The sequence below is a fragment of the Aythya ferina genome, assembly GCF_964211825.1.
Source record: "Aythya ferina genome assembly, chromosome: 25".
In the NCBI taxonomy this organism is placed as follows: Eukaryota; Metazoa; Chordata; class Aves; order Anseriformes; family Anatidae; genus Aythya; species Aythya ferina.
This window is the reverse complement of record NC_140323.1, coordinates 4,801,958-4,827,874: the sequence shown is the minus strand read 5'-3', so window position 1 is coordinate 4,827,874 and position 25,917 is coordinate 4,801,958. Positions and strand designations below refer to the sequence as shown.

General features: G+C 42.0%; 1 protein-coding gene across 3 annotated transcripts; it reads left to right on the top strand.

The window, feature by feature from the left end:
- The first annotated feature begins 49 nt into the window (after nucleotides 1–49).
- Nucleotides 50–25,909, top strand: MAPK14 (mitogen-activated protein kinase 14). 3 transcript variants are annotated; one of them, XM_084497934.1, is made up of 12 exons: nucleotides 50–309; nucleotides 7,164–7,293; nucleotides 10,799–10,857; nucleotides 11,223–11,334; nucleotides 11,861–11,890; nucleotides 12,337–12,384; nucleotides 12,852–12,966; nucleotides 13,999–14,070; nucleotides 21,799–21,878; nucleotides 22,418–22,496; nucleotides 22,826–22,999; nucleotides 23,470–25,909. In XM_084497934.1, the coding sequence occupies exons 1-12, from the start codon at nucleotides 194–196 to the stop codon at nucleotides 23,535–23,537; spliced, it is 1,083 nt and encodes a 360-aa protein (XP_084354060.1). In that variant the 5' UTR covers nucleotides 50–193; the 3' UTR covers nucleotides 23,538–25,909. The 3 variants fall into 3 exon arrangements, with proteins under 3 accessions (XP_084354060.1, XP_084354059.1, XP_084354061.1); XM_084497933.1 differs by lacking the exon at nucleotides 21,799–21,878 and adding an exon at nucleotides 19,670–19,749; XM_084497935.1 differs by lacking the exons at nucleotides 50–309; nucleotides 21,799–21,878 and adding exons at nucleotides 4,328–4,359; nucleotides 19,670–19,749.
- The last annotated feature ends 8 nt before the right edge of the window (nucleotides 25,910–25,917 follow it).

Here is a 25,917-nt window from a genome sequence, read left to right as displayed (position 1 = left end):
CGTGAGGGGACGGCGCTGCTGCCGCCTGCGGGAGGAGAGGAGAGGAGGAAGAGGAGGAAGGGAGGAAGGAAGGAGGGAGCTGCTGCTGCTCCTACTGCTGCTCCTACTGCTGCTGCTGCTGGACGTGGTGGTGGTGCCCCGGGCAGAGCCTCCCCCTCCCGCCGGGCCGGGCGGGGCGGGCTCCGCGGCCGCGATGTCTCAGGAGCGGCCCAAGTTTTACCGGCAGGAGCTGAACAAGACGGTGTGGGAGGTGCCCGAGCGCTACCAGAACCTCTCCCCGGTCGGCTCCGGGGCCTACGGCTCCGTCTGGTGAGTGCTGAGGTGGGGGACAAGGGGGCCGACACCCCCCCCCGGGGGGGCTCCTCTCCCACTCCCGGCTTTCCTCCTCCTCCTCCTCCGCCGCCGTTTTTTTTGTTTTTTCTTTCCCCCCCCTCTCTCGGTTTAACAGCGGAACCGCCGAGAAGCCAACGTCTCGCCTTTGGAATGCGCCGGGGATTGCACCACATGGCAGGTGGCACTAAAACAGATTTTTTTTTCTGCAGGGAAAGATAATCACAGCCCAGCCCCCCCCCTCCCCTCAGCGAGCTCCCACGGGCACGTTTCCCCCCCTGCCTTCCCCCAGCTCCTGGCAGGGGGAGGAGGGGATGGAGCCTGGCAGAGGCTTTGCAGAGCCTGGCAGGGCCCCTGTCGCTTTGCAGGGCCCCTGTGGCTTTGCAGAGCCCGCCAGCTCTCGTCCTGGTTCCCTTCAGGCCCCGCTTTCTTGCAGGATGCGTTCACGCTCCAGGCCCCTGCACCGTGAGCTGGAAGCTGCTGGTGGAGGGGAGGCTGCAGGGGCCCTGTGCCCAGCCCCGGCTTCCTAACAGCGTTGTTTGGTTTGCAATATTAGGTCAAGGCAGGAGAGGTTGTTTTCGTGCTCAGTGACTGAGTTACTGCAGTGTGCAGCCTGGAAGAGCGGCGTCCGGGTGTCAGGGCTGCAGCACTCAGCAGGGCTTGCAGCTCACGGCGTAGCCTTTAATGCTTACCTAATATGAACACATGCCTCGGTTGTAGTTCCTCTGCTGAAACATGTTGGATCATTAAATGTGAATCAACTTGGCCGCATACTTCATCTCAGCTGAAAGACAAGGTCGTGTCTGAATCAGGGTGGCGTTTAGGCTTTAGCAGCCCAGTAGAGGTGTGTGTTAGCAGATTGCTGTGTCCTTTTACTAAGAAATTTTGACACCGTGAGCGTTCTGCTTTTCATTCTCTGTCCTTTGGCGCTGTCAGAGTGTGATCAGAGTTTCCTAATAGGAGTGCATAATGGCTATACGTCTGCTGTGCTGCTGTATTTGAGCAGGCGTGCCTATTTTTCATTAACATAATGTGCAAATTCATATCATTTATGTTTTAAGGATTGATGCAAACTGGCCTCTGGTAATAAAAAAAAGAGTTGCTTTGCATGTGCTGCAATTTTTGAAGAAGTGAAGTGCTCTGCTGCTCTTTAGCTAGCTGTTAAAAATTGTCAGGAAGCTCTGCTTAAATCACATGCATTTCTGAAAGCTGCTGTGCCCCAAGTATATAAATACCTATATGCCACAAAAGACAAAGGCTAAGCAGTGTCCTTTCTGAGTTTTTTTTTATGTTTGAAGGGTTTAGATCTGGTGAAAGAAAGGCCGAGGCGATAAATACCCCTTTAAGTGCCACAGTTACATAACTCCCCGAGTGCAGTCGGAAATGGATTTGCTCAGTGCCTTGGCCATTGTACTGAGGCTGGCCCTCCACGGGCAGCCCGTTCCCCTTCAGTTTTCCCCCTCCTCACAATCTCCATTGTGTGCGTAACACTTCCAATGTTTGTTTTCACAACCAATAACCGAAGAGTTTGCATCATGAATTTCCTGTTTTGCTGTGTCAAAACTTTCAAAGATTGTGCAATTGTGTTCAGCCCCGATGAAACAATTTGGTATTGGAAGCAGTCGCAGACATGTGGCACATGAGCCTCAGTGCAGTCCCTGTTAATGGTTTTCTTTACGTTCTCCTGAAAACGTGCTTCAGAAAAGACACTATTCAGGAAGACTAGTAATATAGAAAGTATGTCAGGATTAAAAAAAAAAAAAAAAGCTGTGCATATATAATTCTCTTTGATCTGTAATGTTGTTAAGCTGCAACTGGTGATGCATAGTATTTAGGATGTTCCTACAATGACTTGCTCTGCTCTCTGTGCCTTTACAGATTTTTCTCCCTCTTCTCCCTCCCCCTCCTGCGCCAGGAATAAGTTACCAGCTTTATTTCAGACTTGGACTTTGGAGTACCTCTGTATTGGGACAGGAAATTGTGGGGTTTTAACCACCCTTTGACTGGTTAAATATACTCCTGTATCTATCTGCCTACAGCATTATTATATTAGAATGAGATGCTTTGTTGTTTACTTAGTTGGCAAGATGAGGGATTTCAAAATGAGGTAATTCTGCAGAGTGGAAGAAAAAATAAATAAATAAAGGAATAAAGCCAGCAAATGAATCATTTAGATCATGGAGTATCTGCTGTAGGCTACTTCAAATGTCTGATGTAAGTGCAACTCTGAATACTCTATTTTTTTATTTATTTTTATATTGGGATATTCTGAGATGACTTTAGTTGTGAAGTCAGTGGATGGAGAAAGGCATTTTGTGCTGGCAGTTTAAGGCAGCCAAAGCACACGTGTAAAGTTAGAGCAAATATTCTAGTGTTTTCTGGAATCCTGTGTGCAGCACTGGGAGAAGGACGCTCAAACATCCCACTCAAGTATTTTTTCAGTTTAGAAAAACTGAAAATGTAAGGAGCTGCAGGTAGGGATTCAGCAGTGCCAAGCCGTCGAGAAGCGTGCCGTGTGTGCTCGGATTGTTCGTTCCGAAGTCACGTAACAATTGCAATGACATCTGTTGTGTGAAATGATATTTCATTTGTTCCTGCCAGCGTTCTGTGTTTTCGTGCAGCGCAGTCTCTTGCATGGAAAGGGTTTGGTCAAAACCCGTAACGAGGTCTGCGCTAAAGCCCGTGGGCTCCCGAAGCACCGGTCAGTACACCTGGTGTCAGGAAAAGAAGGGGTGTAGGTGGCTGGCTGGTGCAGGAGGCTGCAGGATGGGGACGGGATCGATGGGTGACTCAGTGGTGCTGGAGGCTCGCTGCGCCTCTCGTCTGTGCCGGGGGAAGGCTCTGCAAGAGGCTGCAGTTCAGCCGGTTCTGAGCTAAGCAAGCAGGTGCTCTGGTGCTCCTTGCCATCAGCTTCTGAAACGTGAAAGCAGATTTGGTGTGGTCCCTGAAGTTTATTTTATTCCTTATGTGTTGTTTTTTTTTTTTTAACAGTTATTTGTGTCACGTTGGTCCATATGCACAATAAGGCTTTTGGTGTAATTGCTTTGCAGACTCTCTGTGTTACCTTATTTCCTTTGGAAAGAAATTGCACAGCTGAGACTCACTCCTCCTCAGGAGCTTGCATAAAAGTCTTCCAGCCTTTCTTGTTCGTAAGCTGCCAGGCTGTGTAGCTGTTTCCCCCTCTCTCTGCAGTTTTACCATCACTGACTCTGAATTTCCTGGGTATCAGGAAGACCCTGATATAATTCCCCTCCTTTTAAACTAATGGAAAAATACTGTGGGTTTAAGACATTTTAAAACATCAGACTCCGGAGGAAACGACTAAACCTTACCCATCCCCTTCGCAGCAGTTCTGTGTACTTTTTTTTTAACCAATGTGTGTCTTTAGGCTTAGTAATCCCTTATCGAGGTGTGCAGGTGCCTCCGAAGTACGTGTGCGCCCTGGGGAAGTGCCTGCGAGGTGTGGTGGAGACGTGAGCAGTGGTTTGCAGAGAACGCCAGCGCAGGGAGTGGGATGGAGCAGCCACGCAGGTGGTGGTAGCAGGACACACGTGAGGAGGGATCGTGTGGGAGACGGGCACGCACAGGAGCAGGGAGCAGAGCTCTGAAAGTGAGGGCTGAACCTGCTGGAAACTTTGTGGATTAAGAAATGAAACGGGAGTGAGCGCGTCTTTGCTAGAGGGAGGTTTTTGTTGTGGCTTTTATGCTTTTATACAGCAGAACCCAGCGCAGCAGAGGAGGATTTACAACTTCTCACGGTGTGTTGGAAGGGTAAATGATTGCCATGCGTTTATAGACGGATCTGAAAAGCAACTGGTTTTGCTGATAAGCTCTTGGGTGCTACAAACTGTGTTTTTCTGTCTGTAGCTGGGGACAAGTGAGCTAACTCCAAGGGTACCAATGAAATGCTTCACTTAGCTTGGGTCTTTGCACAGGCACCGGCCATGAGCAGCATGCCATTTAGCAAAAGAGTTTTGCACAAAAATTGGCATTGTGGTTACCTAATGTTTGAATGTCTTGGACTTTGAGGTAATTTTGTGTGTGCTTTAGGTTCTCAGACTGCTACAGATGTGACTTCTGAGAAGATGTAAAATGAATCAGTGGGTGGGTTCCCTGAAGTGATTGCTTTATTCCAGCTCTTGTGTCCTGGTTTCAGTTCAGGGTAGCTCAGAACTGGAGGTGGAGCTGAGGGAGATGCTGTGCATGTGCCGTGCTGCAGGGCTGTGTAACGAGTCATAAACTGTGGAAGCTGTGATAAATTCGGAATTGGTGTTGAGCTTGTTTTATAAGGGATTTAAAACTATGGATCTCACAGGTTTTTCCCAGTTGGGCTTTTTTAGGTGCAATACGATCAGTGTAATGCAGCTGTTTTAAGGCTGTGATGAAAGCCAGCTTAGTGTGTTTTAAAATGTTTTCCAGCGTGGCAGCTGTTGGTAGCTCCGTGTTCTGGACTTGTAAATGGCATGAGGCAGATAGCTGTATTGGCAAAAAATTACTCAGCATGCCTTTATCTATAGGGAAACAGGTTTTAGGCCTCCAATATGCCCAAGTTTAGAACTCCTCTGACTTTGAGAGTAACTCTAGATTGCAAACACAAAGTAACGTGGGGTTTTGTCTCCTGGACTTGCTCAGGGTGTCACTGCTGGTTAAATAACTCCTCGTTCTGCAGAGTGCAGGTCTCCCTGCAGGTCATAAAACTACTACAGCAAGCTGATGATTTAACAGGATCCCCAAAATGTCATGAAAAATAAGGTGAAATTGACTTTCCTCTGGGCTCCCGAGTAGCTTGTGTTGTTTCTGGTGGCTCTGAAGTCTTCTTAGAGAGTTGTGTGGGAACCAGGAGGGAAATCTGACCTTGGGTGGTGGCTGTGAGGGTTGTCGGTGCGCGGGGCATCCCCTGCTCTTGGAGATGAAAGAGAAGATGGTGCACGCCGCCTTCTGCACCTGAGATGTTTGAAAGCTGGTGGAGCTTCGTGACTAATCCACAACAGCCTGTATTGAATTCAGATGACTAATCTCGTTTCTGCACCAAGTCCTAGAAAACACCTTGAGCATCGCTAAAATATCGTCATATAATTAGAGCCTGAATTAGGTTTGCTTGCACTTTGCAAAGTGGTAAATGTGAAGCTTAAAAAAGGCGTTCTGTGTTCCTGAAGTGTTGCGGCTTAAATATCAATTTTCCACTGGCAGATGAAAACCTGATGTAGGTCATCTGAAAGCAGGGTTACAAAATGAACGGGGCTCCTTCCACCTGTCCAGGCTGAGCAAGGCATAAAGGATGCAGGAACGGTGATTTGGGGCATCCTTTTAGGCAGAACGGTGTGGCTTCAGAAATTCAGAAATTTGGTGCTGCTGTGGTCTCCCTTCAGGCCCCATTTTCATATCTTTTCCAGAGGTTTCTTTGCACTGTGTGTGCAGGTGTCCCTCGTACGGGAGGAGATGCCCGCCGTGCGCAGCGAGCTTCCCCGTGCTCTGCAGCTCCCTGGGGAAGGATTGCAGCCTGCAGGAAACAAAATACAAGCTTCTTTCTAGATCTTGTAAACATCATATAGCAAGTTCCTTGAGATGTTACATGTATCTCTTTGCGAGTGAATTTGCAAGCAATTAATTGCTTTAAGTATAAATGACAACTGCATTTTTTTCAGAGGGGCTTTGTTTTTTTGTATGTGCACTGTGGGGTTGTTCTAGGACCGTATTTGTGATTGGCTTTGGTCTCTATTAGTTGAGCTCCTTCACACTTTGTTATAAATGTGAAGCTTTCCTTTTCACTTGATGCTTCCCAGGAATGAGTACATACTGGCTTTTAAATGGAATCAGGAGTCTGGCCTGAATCAATGTGCAGCAGGAAAATCAACCCATGCTGCTCTTCTCTGACTTCCTCCCTTCCAAACTTGCCCTTTGTTGGTTATCTTGTATCACATATAACCTTGATTTCACATCTTCTGTTTCTCCTCCCCTTTCCTTTTTTGACAAACCAGAGCTGGCTTTCGATAAGAACTTCAAAGAAGAGAAGAAAGAGGAGTCATTTAGTTCACAGCTAAATGCTTGCTTTTCCTCGGTTCCTTAAACGTAAACCCTAAGCCCTGGACGATTTGTGCAGCGTGTCGAAGTTTAACATACTTCTTTATGTGCTTAAATGAAGAAACATTATTTTAATTCTTTTATTCTGCTAAAGGGACAAATTTTGGTAATGTACAGCCAAATATCATTTATTCACGTACATTTTTTTATAGTAGGAATTTGGGATTAGATCTGCTAACCGAACAGGTTTGATTTCAGCTTCAACTGAGATTAATAACCATCATAGTTGGTTTTTATTAGGAGCAGGCTTTGGGTTTTTGTATGGGCTTAAGCCATCAGAGATGGTATCTGCAGCATAGCAAATTATTTTGTGATGAAGTGTGGTTTATGGGTTTATGAAAGTATGTTTAAGAATAGGGATAATATTTACAAGTACTCTTCTTCCCTCCAGAGTTTCATGCTTTTATTTATGTTTAAAAGCACAAATGTCTTTTAGACAGAAAAATTATAAAAATATCCCTTTTTTCTGCAAAGTTACTTTTAAAATATGCTAATTTCCCTTTACTTATGTGAACAAGATGCATCTGATAAACGTTTTCTGTAGAAACCAACAGTTATGTAAATGTGGGGGTGTTTGGAGTGGGGGTGCAGGTTGTGGACCAGAATGCTTTGGAATAATTTCCATTGAAAAAATGGAGAAATCAATTTGACTAAGACTCAGTCTCCACGTAGTTGCTGTCTGGAGTTGCTACCAGGGTTTGGGGGTGCTTATGAATTAGTAATTTTGACAATTTGATTGTTCTTTTTTGTAGCTCTGCCTTTGACACAAAGACCGGGTTGCGTGTGGCTGTAAAGAAGCTGTCCCGACCATTTCAGTCTATCATCCATGCCAAGCGGACCTACCGAGAGCTGCGGCTACTTAAGCACATGAAGCATGAAAATGTAAGTTAAGGGAGATGCTCAGAAAAGTTGGGCTGTCCGGTGAGCATCCACCAGGGCTGAATGTAAGGATCTCCTTGCACAGGTTTTTCTAAAACCAAATATGAAGCTTGCAGTCTTCCAAGGGATTATGGCTGAAGAAAAGCATGCGGTGTTGTTGGATTATTTTATTTTATTTAAGATCAATTCTGAATTAAAAAGTCTAAGGTTTCCTAGAGTAATTTGGAAGTTTTTTCTTAGCAGGTTATTGCTAAGGATTTAGGACACAGGTGATGTCAGTCCATTCTCCTGGTGCACAGTAAGCTGTAATTGCTGTGATGTTAAGTATTTATTAAAAAAAAAAAAAAAAAAAAAAAACCACACACACAAAAAAAAAAAAGAAAAACAAAAAACAACACATGTATATCAAGATTTGGTGTGTTCTGGAAGGTTTTACTTGTTTTGACTTCCATCATGTTATCATGTCAGAAAGGGATGGAGTATGTAGATGTTCACTAGATTCCTGTAAATAAAATAAGGATAAAGGGGGTGGTGGGGGTGGGAAATCAAGGTGTCTTTTCTTACAAGCCATCCATTATCAACAGAGGGAAACAAACGAAATAGATTGTGACAGATGTTATGTTGAACTATGTTACAAGCTGTCTAATCGTTTCTCAGTATAACTTCAGTTTGCTGTAGAAAATGGTCAAACAATTGTGTGTGTCTGTGGCATGTCAGACCCTGGCATATTAGTTCTGTGTGCTGTTAGGAGCAAATATTGCCTGCAGCAGAGCGAAAAGTCTCATGACTTGCCCTCTGTAGAGCTGTCAGAGTGCCTAGAGGAAGGAAGGCTCTTGGTTTTCGTCCAAGCAAACTCCAGCTTAGCAGGAGGGAAATAATGTTTAACAAGTGGGCTGAGGGAGCCGCCTACTTTTATCTAAGGCAACAAACAAACAAGCCTGGTTTCACTGGAACGTTCTCCCCGGACGGTCTGATCAGAGCTCTGTCTTTTGTGGCAACGGTAGCTGTGTGTTGTGGCTTCTTAGCACCACAGCCAGCAGGTGGTATCCCTTAAATCTTCTTGGCGTTTGTAGCGTGGCTGACAGAATGGGAGCTTTTGATACGTTTGTGCTATTCTCAGCAGTATTTTCTCAGTGCCTCTACGTGATATTGTTGTCTGAATGGTAGAGATAGGATTTGATCCTGCTTCATATCCATCCCCTGGAGGTTGTTCCGGACCTTCTCACATACCTGAGATATTCTCCCAACTGTTGCAGAGGAAAGCTTTGAATGAATGTTGAAATAAATAAATATCAGAGTATCGATCCATTTTGTCCAAGCTAATATGATTAAACAGTGGAAATTAGTTTGGTGCTACAAGAGTTCTACGTCTGGTATTCATTAATATTTTTGACATTAGCATTGCAATGGGCATATATATATATATCTTTGAGAGTAAGGGATAAAAGGATGTTTTAAAAAATTGTTTATATATAGAAATATTTGTTATCAGTTCATCATGCCATCATCTCTCTGTGGGACGTTTATCTAGGTTGTGGTTTAAAATCTTGCAGATGCAGGGATGTTTAGAGCCAGTTCCGACAGGCTCGTTAGTGCAACGACTGTTCAGGTCTCAGGTTGGAGGTAAAAGATGGGGTTTTACACGGCGCAGAACACCGCAGAATATCTGGTAGGTACAGCATTTTAAGGAGCTTGAGCACAGGGTAGTTTTGTGTCCTGTATCGAGTCTGGTCATGTTGATCTTGAGCAAATAAACGGACCTGTGGAGCAGTCCAGAATGGCTGCGTAATACTTGCAGGCTCCACGAGGCCTCGTTAGCTTGCGTAAAGCACAACCCTGAGCAGATGTGAGCAAACTGGGATTTGTGTCATGTGAAGAAGTTTTAAGCTTTGCGACAACCTAAAACGCTGCAAGGGGTATGCAAAATTTGGGAGTGGGGCTCTCCAGCTGTTGGTGACCACACTTCCTTAAAACTGACTCAGTGATGTGCTGCAAAAGGACTGAATTTGTGTTCGTGGAACTTGTTGATGAAAGATACGGATAGTGTGACAGTGAGCTTTAGAGTGTAGCAAGATAGAAACGATAAATGAAAAAGTTGAAGTCTAGGTGGCAAGGTCGGTTTTCGTCTTCTCATGCTAAAATGGGTTGGTAATATTGCATTTTTCTGTAAATATCGATACAGAAGAGTTCACTGGAGAAAGGAAACATGAGAAGTATTATGAAGAGATGTGTTTATAGTTTGAAGATGATGTCTGTCCAGAAACAGAGTTTTGATGTATATGAGGAGAGGCAGAACAGTGTTCATTCAGGTTCCCCAATGAACATGTAATCTGGCATATATAACGTAGATGAGACAGAGGCTTTTATTTCCTACCCGCTTGTTCTCTTTTCCAAAAACAGTCTAGCTTCCCTGAAATGTTTGGCTTTAGTTACTGGCTGAAATGTAGCTCAGTTGGCCCTGACATCCTTGGCAAGTGTAAATAATGAGATTTAAAAAAAAAAAAAAAAAAGTGCCGAAGGGGAACCACAGGAGTCCAACTCTCAGTTTCATATGCACACTTGAAACATTGCTGACATTGCTGAAATGTTCATGATGCTTATGTATCCAAGAGAGGTGAGATTCAGACTTCAAATATGAAGAAGGAACCTGTGTCTTTATCTCATATTTTCACCAACAAAAATATACTATTAAAAGAAGGAAAATAATGTTTAAAAGTGCATCATAGTGAAAATTAGAACATTTTTGACCAGATTTGGGTTGTTTCCTAAATGAAATGTAAATGACTAGAAGATACTTCCAGGTTAATAAGGAATAGCTGTTCTTTTCCACGGAGTAGCTCACACATGCCCTTTTACCCTTCACTGTTAGAACAGCTTAGGTGTGAAAAGGAAAGGTGGAATAGAGGCTCGTAGGGCAGCAAATACAAGAGACAGTGTGAAGCTGTCTGCTCCGTGTGAAACTCGGGTCCTCTTTGTGTTGCACTGTTTTCCTGACTTGCTTTCTGGTGTAGTCATTATTATTCACTGCTTGTGCTGCAGATCCTTACTCAGTACACGTGGGAAAAATAGTCTCCTAGGTCTGATTTAATAAGGAGTCACTGGTATAACTAAGGATTTAGCAGGAAGCAAACAGATTTCTGTCTGGTGTTTTTTTAATTCATTCACTCCCTGACCCAAACTTTAGTCGGTTTTTAAAATCAGGTATTCCAAGCCAGTGTTTACACCTGCCTTGAATTGTCTTGATTTGTTGTGGCTCCCACTTGATGTTTTAAGTGGATGGCTGGTGTGAAAAGACACCTGTGTATTTTGACCTCAATGTTTTTGTACGCAAGAATGTACGTTTGTGTCTGATCTTGTATAAATACTAATTTGTCTACATCTGAATGATTCATGTAGTTGGAAATAAAACATCTAGTGGAATTAGTAGTTTCTATTCCACAAAGGACCTTATTAACTGTATACTATGAATGTTTTTCACAGCTCTTTCACTTTACCTTTTTCTTTCTAGGTTATTGGTTTGTTGGATGTGTTCACCCCTGCCAAGTCACTAGAAGAATTCAATGATGTGTAGGTAACTTCTCTGAAGATTGCAACAAAACATCTTTTTTATCTCCTGTACCTCTCCCAGATTATTACAGGAATTGTTGTCACCTTAATTTGTCTGCCATTATTCTCAAGCAGTTGTGAAATACAACGCAAAAGACATTTGGACATCCTATGCCATTCCACTCTTCCAATTTGTTCACTTGTTTTATTGACCAGCGCTGTAGGAATTGATGTACTAATCTGCTACATCATGTAGTGTGTCATGACTATATTTCATTCAGCAACATGCCTGGGACAGCCAGCCCTGCTAGTGGTGCTTCATAAGGAATTTTTATCCTAATCATGCTGAAGAGATTGCTTCATAGCCTGTTTCCTTTTGTTCACAGGTACTTGGTGACACACCTTATGGGAGCAGATCTGAACAACATTGTGAAATGCCAGAAACTCACAGATGACCATGTGCAGTTCCTCATATACCAAATTCTTCGGGGGCTGAAGGTACCTGCAGCTGTGCTGCCCGAATGTTGATCGCTCATCAGTGGGAAGTGCAAGTTCTTGATGAATGTCATATCCTCAGAGGTTCATATGAGTGCATAGAGGGGCTTCTGTAACTTCCCTAATGGATTGTAGGATAACCTTTTATTATTATTCTTTCCTTCCGTACCTCTCTGGAACTTTGTAACGGTAAAGCTATGTATAATTTCAGAAGATATTTGTGTACGTTCCTGTGGACAGAGTCTGGGAGGTTATGTAGTGTGCTGTCCTTTAATCTGCCCTGACTATGAATCTTCCATTTCTTCAGTTTCATTTTTTCTCTCATTTCACTTGTGGTAGCAATGCTCCTAAGGAGAGACTGAGTGCAATACCTATGTACTTGAAACCTACAGATGCTACACTTGGTTCCTCCTGCAGATGAGCTGTAACATTTTTATTGCGTTGGATGGGGTAGGGCAGTGTTATCTGGTGAGGAAACGAGAAGAAAGCTACTTGGACTGTTAATAAAATTTGTCATTTTGCTTTGCAGTACATCCATTCAGCTGACATAATACACAGAGTGAGTATTAACCCTGAGATTACTTCCTGCAATGAACTAATGTGTTTGAAAAATGTAACACAGAATCTTACAATGTACCCTACAGAATCAAGAAGAAATTTTCTGAGAATTAATTTCATTAAACAGTCAAAAGTTTAGCAATGGGAGTGGTTCTCAAGATCCTCAGTTTCTGTTCCTGTATCTTTCTGAAATAGGTTCTCTATTTGTTAAATACCCATCTACAGCACTCGTGGTGCAGTCAGCCTTTTATGTATTTTTGCTTGTATTTGACAATTCTGCATATACTAGAAGAGAGCTGATTCTGGGATAAAATTATTTTCCTGAGTACAGAGAGTTGAAAACTAGTTGGAGTCTTATTTTCTGCTTGCATTTACATTTTTATCTACTTCAGACTTGTGCAGCAATGTATGTATTGCCATTAATGCTGATGTTGTTTAATTTTTTAGGATTTAAAACCTAGTAATCTAGCTGTAAATGAAGACTGTGAGCTAAAGGTAACTAAACCCCATGTGACTAGTCTGACTGTATTCTGAGTGAATGCATTGTGGATGGCCCTTGGATTTAAAGGGGGAATTAATTTTTCTATTTTACAAAATACTTTTGTAAACCAAACTAATCGTGTCCTTCCCAGACATAAATGGTTTTAAGGGTGCTTATACAGAATTCATGTTTCTTCTCTGTGTGTTCACATGTTTTTAATGAATCACTTTGAAAGTGAAGACTTAATAGCTTTACTTTGGACCTGGTTGTTTTAGAGACAAGATACCTAGACGTAATTCTGACTGAGTGCTGTTATTCTAGGCTGGTGTCTTTTAACAGGTCATGAAATTTAGTTTCGTAATTCACTTTCGCAGTTGCACCACTTGTCCTCCACCCAATCCAAGAATTGCAAAGCAGTTACAGCAAACAACTAGACGTTGTAGCACGACAGTAATTGGCGGATGTCTTTTCTGTTCTGTAGATCTTGGATTTTGGCTTGGCTCGACACACAGATGATGAGATGACCGGGTACGTGGCTACCCGGTGGTACAGGGCTCCTGAGATCATGCTGAACTGGATGCATTACAACCAGACAGGTAGCGTGTTTCACTAAAAAAGGGTTTCTCTGTTCCTGAATTCCTGGAAAAAAAGGAAGTCGTCCTATGTACCTGTTCCTTTTCATTTGATTGTGTAAATTGACAGTTACGGTAATTACACTCCAGTAAGGGTGATTTAAAAGAAGGCACAGAAATAGTACTTGAACTGCAGTCTTGGATCAGTGTTATGAATCATTGTGATAACATTCACAAGACTTATTTAAACTTGAACCTTTTGAAATTGCAATTGGGAAAATATTGTCAACACTTTTCCCTTATTTTCCTAGCACACTGGCTTTTAAAGTGAGTGAATGGAGTGTATCTGAACAGGGAAAAGATGCCTTTCTAGGAAGCTGCTGGAAATGCACTTTAAAAATGTCTGTGATTATGGGGTGAAGAAATGCTAAAAATATATATAAATGTCCCTTCCTTTCCTCTCTTTTTAGCCACTTCATCCTTGTTACACCCTCCTGCCAGTCTGAGTAGCTTCCCAGCAACGCACCTTGCTTCCCTAGAATTCTTTCAGATCAGGCACAGAAAGGAGAAAAAAATACTGAGGAAGTTCTAGTACGTGGGTGCATAGGTAGCAATAAGAATAATGTGTTACTCTGGTTTCATACCTTACTACTTTTCATCTTTTCTCTTTTCCTCTTGCATGTATGTGGGCTTGTCTTGTATCTGTAATATAGTTGGTGGTTGTTGGGGTAGAATTTGTGAAAGATCATATACAAATTTATTCCTTAGAGTCTTGAACGGGTTTCTTCCTCCTTGACTTTGTAGATAGCTCCTTAGCTCTGTGGTGTCCAGTGCCGGTTACTTTCTGGAAGGAAAACTTGCCTGATGTAGTATTACGTTATTTGGACAAGTCTTAGCCAAGTGGTTATTGAACAGTGTCAGCTGCCTTGCAGGTTATTTCAACATCATGAGGCTACTGAAGCACAAAGTTGTTTGCAATTGTTGGATAGGGTGATTCTATTGAGACTTTATTTTTCTGCCTTATGTTTTTGTTTTTTTTTATTTTATTTTGTTCAGTTGATATTTGGTCAGTGGGATGCATTATGGCTGAACTGTTGACTGGAAGAACGTTGTTCCCTGGTACAGACCGTATCCTTTACAAGTAATGTATTTTCTGTAAATGGAAGTTAGAGATCTCCACTTTCACATACTTCATGAGGAAACAAGTTCTGTGCTTTTTTGTTGGTTTGTTTTTTGAATTACTATCAATGGTTTCTTTCACTCACAATATGATGAAGTGAGTTCAGAAATCATCACAGTGTGCAAAGTGCAAGAGGCAAATCTATTATTTTGTATTGTCTATTAGCATGACTAGAATTGTGTTGATCACCTCTGGGAGTTTCTTTTTTAGTTTATTTAAACTTTATTTTTCTTTGAGGTTGTAGAAAATAACTGCTTGGAGTAGTCTGTCTGCTGTGAATCCTCTCATGCTTCACGTTTCTAGCAAATGTTAAGCATCCCTTCTGGCCTCTCTTCTGTATCCTGGTGGTATGCTGTGAAAGCAGTGGGTTTGCAGACTCGTTAGTGCCAAGGATCTCATTCCAAACTGCTCTGCAATGTTTAGGTTCTACTTCCATGCTTGAGCGTAAACAGATTGCGAGCCTTCTTTTGCTGTATGCTTGTATTGATGTGGAAGCTCAAACTTGAATAAAATCTCTTCCAAATTATTTCTGTGGTATCAAAGTGGGCTTGGTAGGACACTGGCAAATTTAAGCAAGCAGTTTGTAAGAGCTGGTGGTATTTCTCCCCAGGAGACTTGATGCAAAGCGTTGTACTTAGAACTTGGTTGTGTGGCTGAACAGACTTACAGGGGTAACTCACCTCAAGATGTTTCATTGCCTAAAAAGTGGGGTTTCTTTGCAAGAGAAAATGATGTTGCCCACCTTTTATTAAACTTAATTCTTTCAATTTGTTAATTTTATTAACTTTTGTTAATTTATTAGTATTTATGTCCGTTAATTGAAATATATGAAGTGCTGGCCTTCTGTGTACTGTTATTTCTGGAAGGCATCCAGGTTCCAAAACTCTCTGGCAGGGGGAGCAACTCTCAACACAGTTCTGACGCTTTCATCTCTCCTTTTGATATGCTCTAGCTTCATCATTTTTCTCTATTTATGCCTGTCGTCCTGTAATCTCTCTCCAAACTTGTTGAACTTGCTATACTCTACTGTTTAGTTACCCTTGGCATGTTCTCCTGTTGTCAGGAATAGAAGCAGACTAACAGGAAAGTGGTTAAGAAGCCAGAAAAAAAGTTACTTTATCAGCTGATTTAGCATTTATATTTTGGTATAAGCAGAGTTTTGTTTTTTCAAGGGGAAAAAAATAAGCATTAATTTGTTAAAATATGAGCAAAGTTCTTTAAGCTATTGACTTTATTGCATCCTAGTAACGGTGACATTGTCAAGTTTTAAAAATCTTGATACTTGCAAATAAGATATTTCCTAGTAGGATTTGAAACACGTAAGAAATGTTTCACAGTGTGTTCTTCATGAATTGACGAAAGTTCTCAGGCTTGGAAGATCTGTTTTGTTCTACAGCTGTGTTTTTAGCTGTGAGTTACAACTAATAATATCCACAAAGCAAAATAATGTTTGCTTTTAAGATAGGAATTAGTCAATTATTCTACTGTGACAAAGTAAGTAACTTTGATCTCCCTAAAGATTTTTGTGACTCTTCACACTAAATGTTCAACTTCTCTTGTAAACAGTAGTAACGCTTTTGACTTAAATGCTTTTTCTGTTCTGAATTGGTTAAGTTACCAAGGATTAGGCTCAATCCTTTTCTATCCCAGGTGAAACTTTGTAGTACTTACAGTTCTTACAGTTTGCATGGGTGGTTTCCCACTTCAAGTAATGTGTGTGCTGCTTGGTCATGAGGTTAGAATGGTAAGGGGAGCAGTGTTTGTGGTCATGAATCTTGTTTGTGCATCTTACACTTATCCAAGAATCTAGAAAGGCACCAAGCTATCAGCTTCCACTCCAGTTTTGCTGACATCTAAAGAAAACAAATAGAAGTAAGGTAATGGTAGGCTTTCTTCTTTCTTTCTTTCTTTGTCTTTTTTCTTTTTGAAATGTTTAATATAAATTTTCCAGATCTGGATCCTGCTGAGTACTTCTGGTCTCTTGATAGTTTCTTCGTGCCACAGATATGCTGAGGTCTGTGCTGCTCCTGCAGTGTCACTGCACACTTGCTGGCAAACTGGAATGCTGAATTCTGAGTATATTTACCGTGCTTCTGGTAGTCAAGGATGCGGTATGCCCACATCCACTGCAGTTCTAGGGAATTTGTATTCCAGTTGAAGGCAGTGTGACCATGTACTCTGGGTGTTGAAAATTTGGAAACTCCTCCCCTCCAACAACTGGGAAAATTGACATTCTTGTTGCTTTTTTGGTGTCAAGATAATAATTTTCTCAGCTCTATGGCTTCACGTTTCCTAAATCAAATAGACAATGACTGAGCAGTGCCTTTTCAGTATGCTCAGGACAATCATCCTCTTGTTCAGGTAGTTCTCTGACTGAAATACTGCTCCCTTTCACCAAGGATTTAGCAGAAGTGATGTGACGTTATTTACAGCCCACAGGGTATTAATTTACAAGGTTTAGAGATGCTCCCATTACTTGCAAATGGGCTTCAGAACAAGCAAACTGTACAGCTGCTTTTGTCCGGTAAGTAACAAAGTTGTATTTGGAGCTGAAGGTCTTCAGTGCTCCGTGTGATGGTTATGCCTCTGATAAACTAATGCTGAATTTAGTGTGAAGGCTTGAAGGAACTAATCAGTGGAGATCCTGAACGTGGCTGTCATTGCCTTAAAGCAAGTGTTTTGGGTACTCTTAGAAAAAAGAAAAAACAACTCTGATACAACTGTGATCTATATGGGCTTAGCTTTGCAGGATTATTACAATATTTCTAGCTTTACTGAATGTACACTAACTGAATTGTTCCTGTTGTCATCTACAAATGAAGATACTTGCATGAAAGATGGATTTCTAATATCGGTAAAATCTCTGCTAGGAGGTGGAAAAGGTTGTGGGGAAGACTAGTTAGAGACAAAAGGTGAGGTAATAAAAATCAGAGTCCTTCAGGCTTTTAACATTGGGCTTTCTTTTTATCTGTTATATTCAAAGATCAGTTTCTGTCAAAAGTGTATGCTCCTGATTTTTTTTTTTACAGCTCCTGTAATATGAATGATTCATACACATAACGTAGGAAAGTTGACGTTTGACAATTCAATTTGTATTAAAATGATAATGCACAAATAAGAAAACCTTGAATGTTTTGTTTTAGCTTAGACAGCTTTGTGTGTTTCTGTGTATTTTAAGTTGACTGTATTCCCTTTAAACTCTGAGAAATACTTCTTTAATTATCTTTGTTTAGTAATATGGGAACTTCATCATAACCAGCTAGCCTGAAATTACATATTCTTCTGATGCATCCCGTTTTTGCCTGTGGTGGCAGTTAAATCAACTTTTGACCTTTGCTTTGCCTGGATAAGCTCTTAGTCTTGCAATGCCTGCTACTGGTGCCGATGGAAGATCGTTTTCTGAATTTCAGAATCACTGAGACTTGTCAGTTGTCACGGGTACCTTGGTGATGGCATTTGGGGTTTGCATGCTGTGTTTTCCTTCTCCATGCACATTTTTTTTTCTTTTGCTTTGTATTTACTAAGTGTTTTTTCTTGTCTGTAGTTGCTTATGGCTCACGTCCCTAGAACCTGGTAGGCCCTGCAGTTAGATGAACGCTGTAATTCATCAGGTTACAGATTGCAGACATAAAACTAGATGTAGTGGTTCGGTTTTGGCATGCCTGTAGCAGTGTGGGTGACATGTTCTGTGTTTCCTTTTCTTTATCTGAGAAGGCACTAAAGCACATTACACAAGTATCTTCCTATAGCATGTGGTCCCTGGGGAAAAGAGCTGACAGCAGACTGGGCAACAATACTGTTGGCACACCTGATGTACACGATATTAAATACCTTTAAAAGAATTTAAATATTTAAACTGAGGTGTGAGATGTAACATCTGAGGGGTGCTGGCAGTCTTAAACTTGCACAACTGTTTCTTTCACAAGAGTCAGTAAAAGGTATAAGGGCTGTTTTAAGTGGCACAGAGGAAAATCCAATTTAAATGAGCTAATTATGGTTAGTGTAGCACCTGTGCTTCTTCTCCTACTCCAGTAGATACAGTGATTTCGTTTCAGCATTAATAATTAGGAGTTTGCAATTCAGCTGCTAAGCTAAATCCCGTTAGATACATTGGATTTACTCTGAGGTTTTGAGTAGGTAGGAGTTGGCCAAGCAACTTGAGAAGTGAGAAATTAGTTCAGCTGTTCTGCCAAAGTACTGCTTCCAGGGGCTTTACGTTTTATATGGCAAACTTGAGACCATGGTTTAAATTAGAAGATAAAGGTTTTAGCAGAGTACCGGTGATTTCCTTCGTATCCAGTTTGCCAGTAACACAGGAACGCTGCATTTAAAAGAAAAAGCAACCCCCAAGCCAGTCCCTTGGTAGGTGCAAAGATGCTTTTACATAAGTAGTGTGTGAGTAGTATCTGATGTTCTCAGAAGGAATCGTAACTGCATCTGAAAACATCAGGAAGGCATTAATCCCAGGGGAAAAAAAAATATCTAGTATATAGACTGCTTTTATTGAAAGGAAAACTTGTAACTAGCTTGAGAGACTTTTGAGGGCAAATATAAACATTAGGGACAGTCTGGAATCACCAGTGGGGTTTGAAGGACAGCATGGAGGATAACTTGGAGAAGAAGGGAGATTTATTCTTTTAATGATTTTAAAAAGATACCTCCTTACTATCTGGAGTTTTAGACATACAACTGTCTTCAATGTTTTGTTTTTTTTTTCATTGAGTGTGTGTTTTGTCACATATCCTAAATACCAAGTTTTTCTGCCTAATTCAGAGGGCAGCTCAGGATGGTAAGTGGCCTCCTGGATTAAAACACTCTTTGCATCTGCAGTGCTGTCACCCAAGAGCTTCCTCCAGAGAGATCTTAGATCTGAGCCTACCTTGTGCCTCGGTTGCTTCTCACCTCCTGCCCTGCATCCCCTGCAGCAGCTGGAGGGAGCCAGCACCCTCTGCTGGCTGCACAGCCCCTTCCTCCAGCGGCTGCTGTGGGTGCAAGGAAGGGTTCAGGGATGCCAAAAATCCCTCCCGTAGCAGAGCTGTAGGTGGTGAGCAGGGTCCGGTCACGTTCTTAACTCTCAAATTTTCCCCGTGGCTGAATCATCTTGTCAGGTGTTCACAAAAGGCCTTGACTTTCTTAATACTAGTGCTTACACTTTTCAGTCTCCTGCTTTGTCTGTCACTAATCCAGCCTAATCCTGCTGACTGCTGCTACTTTGGTGTGGGGCTAACAGGGTGAAGTGAGCATGTAAAGCCATCCTTTGCCAGCGGGGCAAAAAGCTTGGACTTCTGCTCCGCGATGGGTAGGGATGCAGTGAGCAGCTCGATGCATGCGGTGCCTTTCTAGTCGAGTTGTTCAATCTGTCTAATACAGATGGAGCTGTGTTATAAGTGGGTATGCAATTTTGTTCGAGAAGAATGAATACAGTTTGCTTAAAATAGCTTTTCAGTTGAGGCCTTGGCAGGCGTTAACTTTCAACATTAATAGGCTGATATTTTGCGCTTTTCATTTTGATTTGTCCCAGCATTTTCCTTTATGGTCCATCATTAGATATTGATCAGTTGAAGCTCATTTTGAGACTCGTTGGAACCCCAGGGCCTGAGCTTTTGAAGAAAATCTCCTCAGAGTCTGTGAGTTTACACTTTGATTGTAATATCTGCCCTTTTGGAAGTCCCAAGTTTGTGTGTTGCCCTCCTGTAGTCTGTCTGTAGTATTTGTTGAGATTTCTTTTTGTATTTTTCTTTTGTCATTCTTTACTCTTGGATGGCTTTGAGTTCATTTGCTGTGTGTATCTGATCTTTATTTCTGTTAACTCTGCCTGTGGTATGATTTCTTCATTCCATATTCTGTTTTTACTGCTTCGTGACTTTTTTTTTTTCAGTTTGTGGGTTTATACTTTGTGATATATTGTATGATCAGATGCTGCTGGGAAAGTATTTTTCACAGCTAAGAACTTGAGGCTTGTCTCAATTATTATTTCTCCAGATTGCCTACCCAAGGATCTTTCTGGGGAGGGAAACTGAACAAGAGCAAGTGTTACCTTCTAGACACGCACAGTCCCTTCTGTAGTATGATTAATTCCTGAAACACTGCTGCAACCATCTCAGGCTTTTGTAGCATAAGAGCTAAAGTGCCTTTTAGATGCTCTTATGTGTATGGGGTCCTTTTGTCAAGATAATCACAAAAAGCTTTCTACAGCCTCCTTTTTAAAGGGCGACATCTACCTTCAGCCATATCGCCATGTCTTCATTGTTTTAATCTTGGATTGGGAACTTCTGCAAAGACAGTTTCAAACGGCATTCGTTTTTACCTGTTACTGAGAGTAAAGTGCATAAAAGGTAGAGCAAAGGATGGTGTAACAGTACAGATTAACGAGGCAATCTGTAGTGGGCAATGAACTCGTTTACAGGTAACTGACGACACACTTCAGCAAGTCACTCGCTGCTGCTTCTGTTAAGTAACAGGGTCAGCGTGGTGGAGAGCAGTAAGATAATTTTGTGCTGCACCTCATGTTCTTTCCCGTGTAAAACTTAGGGTAAATGTGAGGTTAACCTTGAATTACCTTTCAGGAAGGTAGAAGTAGTGCAGCTTGGAACAAATCGGTAGATTTACCGAATATCACACCAATTTCAAACATCCCGGGGTGTCTCTTGGCGTGGTAGAAATGATTAACGCAGGTCACTCGGGCTGCCTGTGAGCTGACCTTTTGGGACTCTGAGGAAGGGTAGGCTGGTATTTGAAGTACAGCAGATTAGTGAGAGAGAAAAGCTTTAAAGGTTGGCTAGGTTAAGCAAAAGGTTAGTTTGTATGTGTAAGATTTAAACATTTTCTTCTTTAATATTGTGTAATAAAAAGCATAATTGATCTTAGCCAAGTTCAAATCAAGAGTGTTTTTTAAAAATGCAATAAAGTACTGTCTCTACTACATTTTTCCATTGTACAGAGATGGCAGAACTATTTGAGGGCTTTAAATGTGTCACTGTAAGAAATTCTGTATTTGTTTTTCTGCTGCATTTCTTCGGTATCCTCTTACTTTCTCTGTCCTGTTCACTGGCATCAGCTAACTCTTATGTCTTATGCAATGCTAATGTTTTGCTAATTTTGCACTTATTGCCTTCTGTCACTTCGCCCACATATCAAAGTGCATTCAAAGCTGTTTAGAAGGAGGTGTTAGTTGTAAGCTGATTTCACTTTGCACCACAAGGAACTTAAATACTTTCTGTGCAGGAAGAAAAAAGCTGGTAACGAGTGCGGAGGATATGATTTTTGTTTCTGTTCTAATTTTTGTTCGTTTTCCTGAGGCTTTATGTAGCTGCAGCAGCCTAGGAAAATTTTTGAGGAGCAGATTCATCCAAATAAAATGTCTACTCCAGTGGCTTAAAACTGCTGGGAAATGTGAAAGCATCCATGTTGTAGTGTAATGCTACTGATGGCAGACAGAAATACTCCTTTCTGTATTGACGCTGTTACCAACTTAGTAATTCTCCATTGTTTTAAGTGTTCACTGGTGCAATTGCTAAACTTTCACAAGTATTTGAGGGGGAAAAAAAAAAGCAGTAGACCCTGCCTGTTTGGCATGTGCCTTGTGGTTGGCAGAAGAAATGCTTTGTATGCAGCTGTTTTCTGTTTAAAATGGTTTTTGCACTGTTTTTAACAAAGCCCTTGACTAGGCACTTAAGATATTAACCAGCTTCAGCAGATCATGCGTCTGACGGGAACACCCCCTGCATATCTCATTAACAGGATGCCCAGCCATGAGGTGAGACCTGAGCAGATGAGGGGGTGGTTTGCAGGGCAGGTCATCACTTGCAGCGTTTGCTGCCTCTAGAAATGATATGCTCGCATGTGGCATGGGGTGGGCGATTAACTCCTTGTTCTTCAGCAAGATTCTTGTACTAAATGAAGACTTGAGATTTGGACAGTGCATACTCAACCACAGCCTTCTGAGACTCAGGAGAACCTGGAAGTGAGTTGGTTTTGCACTGCGTGAAACGTGTGGCTTACCAGCAGACACCATACTGCACGCAGCCTTGTCGGGACTCCGAGGCAGTCAGCTCCTGCAGCACCTCTTTGCTTCTCAGTCTTGCATGAACCCCAAGTAATGTCAGCTCGTGCTCCACTGTCCTGAGTGGCCTTTAGCTGGGAAGGGATTAGATGGGCTTAGTAAGTATCAGAACAAGTAAAGAGGCGGCAAAGTGAGGAGACAGACCATAATAAGTGGTGCTTCAGGATGATTGAAATGTACTCTGTCTTGGTGGCTCGATTGTGTTAGACTTAACGGAGTATTCGTTTCCACAGGCAAGAAACTACATCCAGTCATTGTCTTACATGCCGAAAATGAACTTTGAAAATGTGTTTATTGGTGCCAATCCACTCGGTAAGGTTTGATTCTTTATTTTTGTTTGTTTATCTTTTAAATGTGCTCTTCCCAGAGCTGAACCTGGCATGTCTGGGGATACTAAGACTTCTCCCAAAGTTTTGATTTGGCTGCAGAAGTAGGTCAGAATAGATGCATGCAGTCTTTCAGTTCACAAAATACGTGTGGGCTGTATGGTACCTGGGAAGCAATTGTGGGTGACGGGTACCTCCTGAGAAACTAGATATTCCTCATATACCTTGGGCTTCCATGAGCTACGTTTCAGAACACAGTGTTGCTCGCATTGCTCTCTATGTAAAATTCTCTTTTCTCTTTTGGTGCTTTTGCAGCTGTGGACTTGCTAGAGAAGATGTTGGTACTGGATACAGACAAGCGAATTACTGCAGCGGAAGCATTGGCTCACGCCTACTTTGCTCAGTACCATGACCCAGACGATGAACCAGTGGCAGACCCCTATGACCAGTCGTTTGAAAGCAGAGAACTTGAGATTGAAGAATGGAAAAGTGAGTCTGGGGGACAGGAGGGAGCCTGATTCTCTCGTGGTCCATCCTTTAAGCTGCAGTTCATTTAAGCCATGCTAGTTAGAGGTGCAAAAGAAGCTGATAAAAAAAAAAAAAAATGTGGACACTGTTTGTTCTGAGGTCCTTGCAGTGAGTGAATTTATCACCCACTGCACGTAATTAGCACAGTCCTTGGTAATTACTACTTAGGAGTTTGCAGGCGTGTAGGTGGCATGGTTGCTCATGTCTTTGTTTTTCAACTGCATCCATGTCAATGTTTTGGAAGTATCTTTTGTGTGTATTAGTCTTGGAGATACTATATCCATTCTTTTTTTTTTTTTTTTTTTTTAATTAAAACTTAGGTGATTTTTTTAATGCAGCTAGAAAGAATCTTTATGATCATTGCAGGTTTTCTGACATGAGGGATGTCTTTAGCAATCCGTATTAAGTTTCTTTCCCGTTTTTCCCACCAGGCCTGACTTACGATGAAGTAATCAGCTTTGTGCCACCACCGCTCGACCAAGAGGAGATGGAGTCCTGAGAACCTGCTCTCTTCTGTTTGTCCCACTTCACTGTGAGGGGAAGGCCTTTTCATAGGGACTCTCCAAATATCATTCAAGTGCCTCGTCACAACAATATTCTCCTTGGTGGAGGGGTTTTGTGTGTGTTGAATCGGGGAGGGTGGGGGGAGGGAAGAAAGCTGAGTCTATGTAAACATGCTGCATGCTCTTGTATTCTGTGTACAGCCTGGGGCAAGCCTCTGAAGACCTGTTCTGACTGCTCTTTAGTCCTCCACAGAAACAGTGCTCAAACAGTTTGCGCTGCTGGGGCAAGGTGGGGAAAGTGACATTCAAAGTTTGGTTGCAATCGTTGCCATTTGTCAGTTGTTCTACAATTAAGTAACCTCAAAATAAGGGAAGTTGGTTGATAGGCGTAGAGACTCCTCTGTTTTCTTCAGGAGTGAGGGTAAGGTTGAGGGATGTCCTTGTTCCATGCCAGGGGGCTGATCTACATCCAGATCTTGGTACATAAGGTACAGCAGAACATACAGGCTTTCTGATGACTGATTCTTGGAACGTGAAAAGGTTTTGTTTGAAACTGTAAATAAGTTTGTGCCTTAAGTGAATGGGGAATGAGGGGAAAGAAAGTCTGGAGTGGAAAATCTGACCCTGCTGTTTTTCAGGGTGAAGGCTCCCAGATAGCCAGGCATGAGCTCTATGTATTCAGGAAATAACTTTCCGAGGCAACAGCATCTTGCCTTGGATTGGGTATTCTGTGTTTTTGCCTCTTCCCCTCTTCTCGTTCTGAGGCTTCCCAGCGTTAGTTCTCAGGAGACAGAGGCTGGAGAAAATTCTTGCTAGCCACATGTTGTGTATCTTGTTCTGTGAAAGGTGGGATTGGATGTTCTTGCATGTCGTAGCTGTATGTGCATGTAGAGCTGCTTACTTTTTGTTACTTCTTGGGGATGGCACTGGGGCAGTTAAATCATCAGTGAACAGTTTCACTGAGTACCTCAGCCAGTGCCATGAAATCACAGCATCCTTCCTCTTGTGTTGCAGCTCGGTGTGAAATACCTGCCGCGGTGGAGGCTTTGGTGAGAAAAGGATAAAATATACGGCACAAAAACACGCACCTTTTTCTTTAGTTCTGATCTGATTTCAGAGGAGGAGAGATTGGGATGGAAGGTTTCTTGTGAGATCAAGTGTAAAAAAATGTTCTTCAAAGAAACAACTATGGCATCTTGTGCCAGAATTTAAGTTATTTCCTGAAAAGAATTTTTCCTACAAATGTTGGAATCCAAAGCAAAGAAATAAGCATGCATAAAACCACAATCTCCCTTTCACTGTCTATATCTATAAATATAAGTATTTATATATATAAAACTAACATTTACTAGAGGAAATTTTACCATCTCTGATAAGAGCTTCTTGGCTGTTTTTTAGCAGGTCGAACTCTGCTTGAGGAAACAGGAAAAAGGAGTATGTTTGAATACAAACGTGGTTCAAATATTTTGTATTTTACAGGTCTCTGCATGAATTTAATGCCCAGAGTTAGCTACTGGCAGTGGGGAGGTTTCTCAGCATTTTTATGTGCTAGAACTATACCTGGGGAGCTCAGGAGCCCAATTTTAGGACTTGTGGAGGAGACCTTTTTAAGACATTTATCTGTTGCAGGCATCCTGTGCAGACAGCATACCCGTGTATGTGAGAAGGGCTTTTGCAGTATTTTGTATTCTTGTTACCTATGGGATGGAGAGGAACTGTTTGTAGTGTTTTTACCACATGTTTGAAGAGGCAGCACAAAGGGATGGGACACGAAAAATAAAGCCATCAATTCCTCCTAGGCTACTTTCCAGTGATCTCTCCAGGTCACTTTCCAGTGATCTCTTCAGGTCAAATACTTCATAAAGTCTGGGGTGAGATGAACAGAGAGTTATGCCATGCTCTGGGGTAAAACTCTCCTTAGACCAACAAAATCAAGACAGAAAACCTCCCTTTTCTGCTGGACCGGCAGTCCAGGTATTCAAATGAAAAATGTAGATATACTCTGTAAACCTACAGCAAGATTATTTTTATCAGCCATTTTATGTGTAGATGCTACAGTGTGATTCCATGCGGAAATATTGCTAAAGATTTTTAAAAAAAATATAGACATTGTGTGTGCGCGTGTGTGTCTGTGCGTGTGTGTGAGTGGGAATGTTTCATTCAAAGTCCGTACTCTAAGGGGAGCCCAAGTGGCATGCACTCCCTACCTGCAGTGCAATGCTGTTCAGCTGCCTGGGGACTGAACAGGAGGATGCACTTCAAAGAAGAGATCCGCTATTTTGTTTCTATCCATGAATTTTGCTGTAATTGGTTATGCCAGATAAGATGTCACAATACCACTGGTTAAAAATAAAACCTATTTTTCAGATTTATTGC